Genomic DNA, 7,017 nt, shown 5'->3' with positions numbered 1-7,017 from the left:
AAAAGGTGTCTGGACGCAATCATGGCATTTGCACCCACAATATTCACACCACGACCAAGATAAGCTCGGGGGCTCTGAAGGAAGTGACTTTGCACTGGTTTCCCCAGCAATGTGGCGAGATAAAACTAGTACTACACTACTTATCATGAGGAATTAAAAGAAAATAGTCCAGTAATAATCACCAGAGCAGCACAAAAAAGGTTAAGAGTACCTCGACCAAAGAGGCACACAGGACCTTTTTGGATTTTTGATGCACCCTGTGTTTCTCAGAGGCACCTCTAAAAACCCTTCATTTTTACAGTGCTGTAAAACTGGCCATAAAGCTATGCATTGTACATAATTGTTAGGGACAGCTTTCAACAACCGAGTTGTCAAATAGGGGCTGTTGTTAAATTAACATAGGCAGCTTCGGGCTTATAGGTGGCTGAAAATGTGAGATTCAAAAGGAGATTTAAAGATTTGAGCTAAAACCCTCTGATGCACCACTTTCCCCCATAGTTTTCTCTTTACTTAGCCTAAAACAAAATATACGACACAGTGGAGCTGCCCGGCCGGACTGGGAGGAGTCTGTAGTCGTGCTGGTGTTTTAATTGGCTGCAGGCTACAGTGAGAAGCGTGAGTATCAGTAATTATTCAGCAATGTTTTGCACAAGAAATGTCAGCCAGAAAGGGCTATCTTCATCCTCCGTCAAATTATACCACAACGATGACATGCCCCAACAATCAAGCTGGAAACTCGTTTTTCGTGGACTCCTTAATCAACGTGAGAACCGACAGTGGTTCATATTACCAAAGTAACGGGGTGTATTTGCCACCGGCGTCGGAATATTCATATGGACTCTCCGGCGGCTCTTGTTTCCCCGGGATCGGTAAGCGCAACGAGCCAAGCACCCAAAGCGTGATCCCTTCTCCTGCTCCGTATGTTCAAGGGATGGAAACGTGGCTGGAAACGTCGAGATCATGCCGGGTAGAGCAGCCCAGCGGCCAGCATATGGCTCAGTGTTCGTTCTCACCGAGTATAAAAGAGGAGAGCGCATATTGCCTTTATGAGTCTGACAAATGTCCTAAAGGATCAACTGTAGATGACATTTCCTACTCGACTGCATCATGCCCGGTTACCGGCAGCACCTTGCCGGTCCCGGGCTACTTCCGCCTGTCCCAGACATACACGTCCTCCAGGCTTTACCATGATGTCCAGCCAAACATGAATCACTTTAGTCTCCAACGACCTGCCCGTTTGGACAGCCAGCCCTCCCAGTCTCAGGCTACCTCTGCTGAGCCGGAGCGGAGAGAGAGCCACGAGGAGGCGCCTGTCCCTGCGCCCTGCGCCCCGGCCAGAGAGGAGGACAGCCGCCTCTCCTCGGAAAGCTCATCTTCCCCTGAACCCGCTGAGACATGCAGTGTGGAATCTCCAGAAAAGCCAGTCAAAGGTGAAGAGTCGGCACACATTGAAGAAATATGTTGCAAAATTAGACTGCGTAAAGGGCATGCACGTAGATTTGATTTGGCTTCCATTGTTTCGTTTAATCGTTGATTTCTAACCACAGAGGGCTGCATGAGTATGAACTGTGAGTTTCTGTTAGAGTATTATATTTAGGTCAGACACTCTTAGGTGCGTGTTTATCGGATATTTACCGTTTTATCGGGCATGAGGCGAAATTGAACATGACTTAACCAATCAGAGCCGAGATCAGACCTATTGTGCTTTATTAGCTGTTTTTTTTTTTGTTTTGTTTTGTTTTGTTTTTTTACATCACAATACGCTGCTATAGCTGTGCTTTAATTACAATGCTATTATGATGGATTTATTTTAGCAGGGAACTATGAGAAGTTTTCATAATTTTAAAAACATACGAATTCTTCCTGATTTTTAAATATTATCCGGGTTTCACATTGACAAGGCCAATCCATTCTAGTCCAGGCCTCGCTATAATTTCAGCAGACGGTGCAGACTATGTTTTATGTCTTAATAAACGTGCAGTTGGCTACAGGCTGCTGTGGTTAAGGCTGCTTAACGGGGCAAATAGCTGTTTCTGGTAAAATGCTGAATTGCAGCTATACGGCATATCCACATAGATGTGTGGTTGTGCGTAAAATGGTAATAAAAATCAAACAGTAGACAGAAATCATGCATTATACGGGTATTAATATATATGGTTGTGCAGTAGGTGTCAGTTCAAATTGTCGAATTTATATATCAAACCACGTCTTCAGTAGTTTACAATAAAACACAGTTGTATTAATTGGACATGTTTTGTTTATTTTGGATTTTGGATTTTATTAGTCCACAATTTTCAAACCACTAAAATGAGCCTTTCCTCCGTTCTATGATGTTTGTTTTTGTCACACCTGTTGCCTAATGTCCTCATGTCTCGTTTTCGTCCTATAGGAGATGGAAAAATGGAAAGTACGGCTAACTGGCTCACAGCTAAGAGTGGCCGAAAGAAGCGCTGCCCCTACACCAAGCACCAGACTCTGGAGCTGGAGAAGGAGTTTCTCTTCAACATGTACTTGACAAGGGAGCGTCGCCTGGAGATCAGCCGCAGTGTGCACCTCACTGACAGGCAAGTCAAAATCTGGTTCCAAAACAGGAGGATGAAACTGAAAAAAATGAGCCGGGAGAATAGGATCCGAGAGCTCTCCAGCAACTTCAGTTTCTCATGAGACTGTCTGCGTCTTTGGCGCCCTCCTCCATCCATGGCAAGGGCGCCTGAGCAGAGCCCCCCCCCCTCCCAACCCAACTGTGAGAATGTCCATGGAAAATAGGACCCTACTGCTAACTTATTGATTGTTGTTCTTTCTTATTTTCACGTCTGTTTTTATTTTGTCGTGGATATGTATTTATAAATAGCTACATTTGTAACGTTGATCCATTGTGTTTAAGATGTTCAGAATGTGACCACAATGTTTCAGAGCTTCAGGCTTGTACATATTGTATAGTCAACCTGAGTGAACCATTGGAATTTGCATGCTGGACTAACCCTTGGGATATTTTATGTGACAGCTAAAGAACCCAAGAGGTCTGATGAACATTTGCACTTTTTTTTTTTTTTTTTTGCTGGTCAATTTAATAAAACCATCCCCGCAACTGCAGACTTCTTATTTCATTCAGAAAGATTAGGAGCTGCGCGGTGTTTAAATCTTTAAAAAAGCTGGCACAGGTTCAGTGCATGGTGCTAACGCCTTTGTGTTTTGGACTGGGTCCGCTTTGTGCACAGTAAATATTACTACAGTAGTAGAGGGTGATGTTCTTCATGGTTTAGGCCTGTAATAGATGTCTGGTGGCTGTGCACACTTGGTTGCTTTTTGTCCTTGACACCAGACTTAAATGTAAACCACACAGTGAGAGGAGAAGCATATTTCCGTTGTTATTATTTCGAATGTATTTTAAATTGTGAATAAGTGGCTTATTTTTTTAATTTTAATTTTAATTTTTTAATGCTGAAATGTTTAATTCTCATGTCTAAGGAACGACGGATTGGGACGAAAACAGCTCCAGGATTTTGCAAAACAGTCTCATAATTGCCGCACTGATCAGATCATGAATAAAACCTGTCTGAACATTGACTTTTGCGCCTTTACAGATTTCTAAAATTGTTACAGGTTGACTTGTTATTCTGGNTTTCACACCTTCAAAACACACACACACACACACACACACACACACACACACACACACACACACTCATATGATAAGAGATATTCCTGAAGAGGACAGCGGGCTGTTGAGTGGTTTAGGTAGTCTCATGTTGTTGGGCTATAATATTTCTCCCACAACACGAAGCTGCCTTGATTACCTCAGTAAAACTCGTCGCATCCTGAAAAGTGAATCACTATTAATTATTGGTCCAATTTATTAATAATTTGGCTCAGGCTGCTTCAGACACATAAAAAATGATTATTCCAAAAAGTGCAATAAAGTGTTTTATGGTTGTGCGTAAAGGGAACACTTGATATGATCTTTCTGTTTTTTCATTATGGAGCTAAATTGTATTATATATCCATCTGGACATGGTTACATTTAATCTTAGAGATGCAAAGTTTTTTTCTCAGTGTCTATAATTTAAAGACCATCTCTGCAAAAGATTTTTTCAGCGTCTCTGTGTGATCCAAACAACAGGAAGTAAAGATGCAGGCAGGCAAATGAAAGGATTCAGGCTTGTATATGTCCGGGAGAGGAGGAAAGGACAGACAAGGCCTCGGTTATGATCATTGCAGTCTGCCAGTTGCCTCGCCGTAGGAAATGCCGGATGCGTCTGCTTGCGCCAGAGAATGGACACAAAGGCTGAGCTTTATTGGTGATATTTAGCTTAGACAGCCAGGTTGTAACCTTAAGAAAAACAACCCAATTGCCCGTGATAAAAAGGACCGTTATATAGCACCCAAATAACCTCACCCCACTTTCCGTTTTAGATTGCCTTCAAAGTAAAAGCCACAGCCCTGCAGACACAGCAATGTGCATCTTGGAAGATGTCGCTTAATGTGTAGATGGCTGTTTTGATTTTGTAACCTCCAGTGATGCTTTAAACACATCTCTGCTTTTGTTTTATCTTATTTAAGAAGTCTAAGAAGAATGGTTTATATAGCAGCCACTAACGAGCAACAGTAAGAGGTTTATAGATGCAGGTCATTAAATTATTATAAGTCTTTTATTTTGGAGAATAAATCATCCCATTGGGTTTTTATGAATGTACCATTTTTAAGCGAAGAGCCTGTTTGGTGATTTCACAAATGGAGCCTTTTAAAATAATACTCCCCCTGCACCCCTCTGTTCGATTACACCAGCATAAGATCTCTTGACAGAAATCATAACGTTTATTGCTTATAAAACGTAATATTTCCCAATAAAGGCGCGGGAATTTGCTATTAAAATATGGTGAGGAAAATGGTGGCCATTTACTTGAGCAGCAGGCTGATTTATTATTTATTGTTCTGTCCCACGGTCACGTGTTTGGGGCGCCCTATCCAGTCTTGGGCAAGGTTCAACTTGCTGGACGCATTGAGCCCCTAGCTGGTGCAGGAAAGCAGCACATTATATGCAATGAATCTGTTTTTTCTAAACATTGCAGGACTGTAAACGCGCTATTTTTGATTTTTTTTGCATTTTTTTTCTTGCAATGTCGACGTTGGGAACGAGTTATTACGTTGAGTCGCCCGTTCTTCCCGAGCAGGAAGATCTGGCACCGAGGTACTCATCAGCTGCAGGGGTGGAGCAGGCGATGCTCACCGAATATGGCGGACACGAGTCTTGCCCTTTGCAGGCGAAATCTTCTATTTTTGGTGGATCTTGGAGTCCCATCTCGACCCACCCTCCAAACACAGCCACTCCGACCTATATACATCACCATTACACGAGTGGGGACAGCGATGGCATGTTTACGCGCTCCTGGGCGTTGGATCCAGTGTCCGCGTCCCTGTGTTTGACGGGATTACCATCGACAGCCATGCATTATGAGATAAAACCCGAGCCTCTGATTGGGAGTGCCGAATGTACAACTTTGGAAACGCACACACCTCTTTTGTCTGACATAGGAAACGAAGCGTCGCTTGCGGAGATTCCCTGCGAAACCACATCCACGTCTAAAGCCACTGAAGAGACCCCGACAGCAGACGAAAAGAGGGAGATAGATGCAAGTAAGCAATGCAGTGTTTTCGTTTTATTCTGGTCACTTTATGGACTCATTTAGATGAATGAAAATGACATGAATGGCTTGAGGATGTGGAGGATTTGGTTTGGATGCCACAGGCTTGGTTTGGTACAAAAATGGGCGTACATATTTAATAGTAAATATTCTTTAAGCTCAGTGAGAAACAGTCTTTGAGCTCAATGACAGGATGTTCTGTAAAAATAAGATGTGTATATTCTTCGAGGTGTTTGACACCCATCATTATATATAATTATCCAAAAAAATCAAAGGAATTTGGTGTGCGATGTGCTATTCTCAGCCCACAAATTGCTCAGTGGAGAGTGGTAATTTCTTTTCCACATATAGAGTCTTGCCAGGAGTAGCATGTCCTCCCATGTCTCGTTTTTTGAATGCTGTTCTGAGAGCATTAACTCTCCTGTCTCCTGGTTTTTGACCCCCTGTTTCCAGATAACCCATCGTCCAACTGGCTTCACGCAAAGCCCACCAGAAAAAAGCGTTGTCCGTATACAAAGCATCAAATCCTCGAACTGGAAAAGGAGTTTCTATTTAACATGTACCTTCCCCGGGATCGTAGATACGAAGTAGCGAGAGTCCTGAGTTTGACCGAGAGACAGGTGAAAATCTGGTTTCAGAATCGCAGGATGAAGATGAAGAAAGAAAACAAAGACCGGCGGAGAGACAGTTAACTTGTTTGGGACTGCTGGTGGATTAGAGCCTGAGGGGGGAGGTGGGGGAGGGAGGGAGAGAGAGAGAGAGAAGGGAGGGGGTCTGTCCTTAATATTCCTGAACTGTTACACATGTTGTTGTAAAGTTTGTGTCGTTAATACAATGCTGGATGTTTTATTTCATTTCTATGATATCCAGTGTTTGATGTTAGTGAGAGGACAAAGTGTCTTGTGTTGTACTTTGCGCACAGAAATAGTTACCTACACACATTTGTTATTTGCATGAAATTATTCCTTGACTACCTGAATGTCTTTCAGCTACCTATTTGCATTGTTTAACTTATTCCTTTTGCGATCTAGATGTTTTATAACCGTTCGGTTTTGATCCATTTGTGAGAACACTGTGCACACTTAAAAAAATACCTCGTCGTTATGGTCTCATCCAAAATAAAGTAGTTTGTATAGGCTTGCACATGAGAAAAGTATTATGTCTTAAGATTTTTTTTGTTTTGCTTAATATTAAAACATACGGACTATTTCTTACATATTTGAACAAAATGTATAATAGAAATCAATAAAATACTACAACTTACTTAATTCACTGCTCTGTTTGCCTAAAACTACTTCAACAAAATTCAAAATTTTATTTCTCTTGTTTTATTTCAGGGGAAAAAAAGGCTTTAAAAAACAAAGTTTTACTGCTT

The 7,017-nt window shown here is 42.0% G+C and overlaps 2 protein-coding genes across 2 annotated transcripts; both read left to right on the top strand.

The window, feature by feature from the left end:
• The first annotated feature begins 6 nt into the window (after window positions 1-6).
• Window positions 7-3,558, top strand: hoxa10b (homeobox A10b). Its single transcript, XM_010741914.3, has 2 exons — window positions 7-1,430; window positions 2,390-3,558. The coding sequence occupies exons 1-2, from the start codon at window positions 656-658 to the stop codon at window positions 2,662-2,664; spliced, it is 1,050 nt and encodes a 349-aa protein (XP_010740216.2). The 5' UTR covers window positions 7-655; the 3' UTR covers window positions 2,665-3,558.
• A 1,478-nt stretch (window positions 3,559-5,036) lies between these two features.
• hoxa9b (homeobox A9b) lies at window positions 5,037-7,011 on the top strand. The gene is made up of 2 exons (XM_010741915.3): window positions 5,037-5,634; window positions 6,096-7,011. Exons 1-2 carry the CDS (start codon window positions 5,118-5,120, stop codon window positions 6,332-6,334), a joined length of 756 nt encoding a protein of 251 aa, XP_010740217.1. The 5' UTR covers window positions 5,037-5,117; the 3' UTR covers window positions 6,335-7,011.
• Window positions 7,012-7,017: the final 6 nt, after the last annotated feature.

Source organism: Larimichthys crocea, chromosome XIII (genome assembly GCF_000972845.2).
Source record: "Larimichthys crocea isolate SSNF chromosome XIII, L_crocea_2.0, whole genome shotgun sequence".
In the NCBI taxonomy this organism is placed as follows: Eukaryota; Metazoa; Chordata; class Actinopteri; family Sciaenidae; genus Larimichthys; species Larimichthys crocea.
This window is presented reverse-complemented; position numbering and strand designations above follow the sequence as displayed.

Coding starts and splice junctions, on each gene's coding strand:
- hoxa10b (XM_010741914.3), top strand. CDS start 656: ATGTCAGCCAGAAAGGGCTATCTTCATCCTCCGTCAAATTATACCACA. Junction 1,431..2,389: donor TCCAGAAAAGCCAGTCAAAG/GTGAAGAGTCGG, acceptor TTCGTCCTATAG/GAGATGGAAAAATGGAAAGT.
- hoxa9b (XM_010741915.3), top strand. CDS start 5,118: ATGTCGACGTTGGGAACGAGTTATTACGTTGAGTCGCCCGTTCTTCCC. Junction 5,635..6,095: donor AAAGAGGGAGATAGATGCAA/GTAAGCAATGCA, acceptor CCCTGTTTCCAG/ATAACCCATCGTCCAACTGG.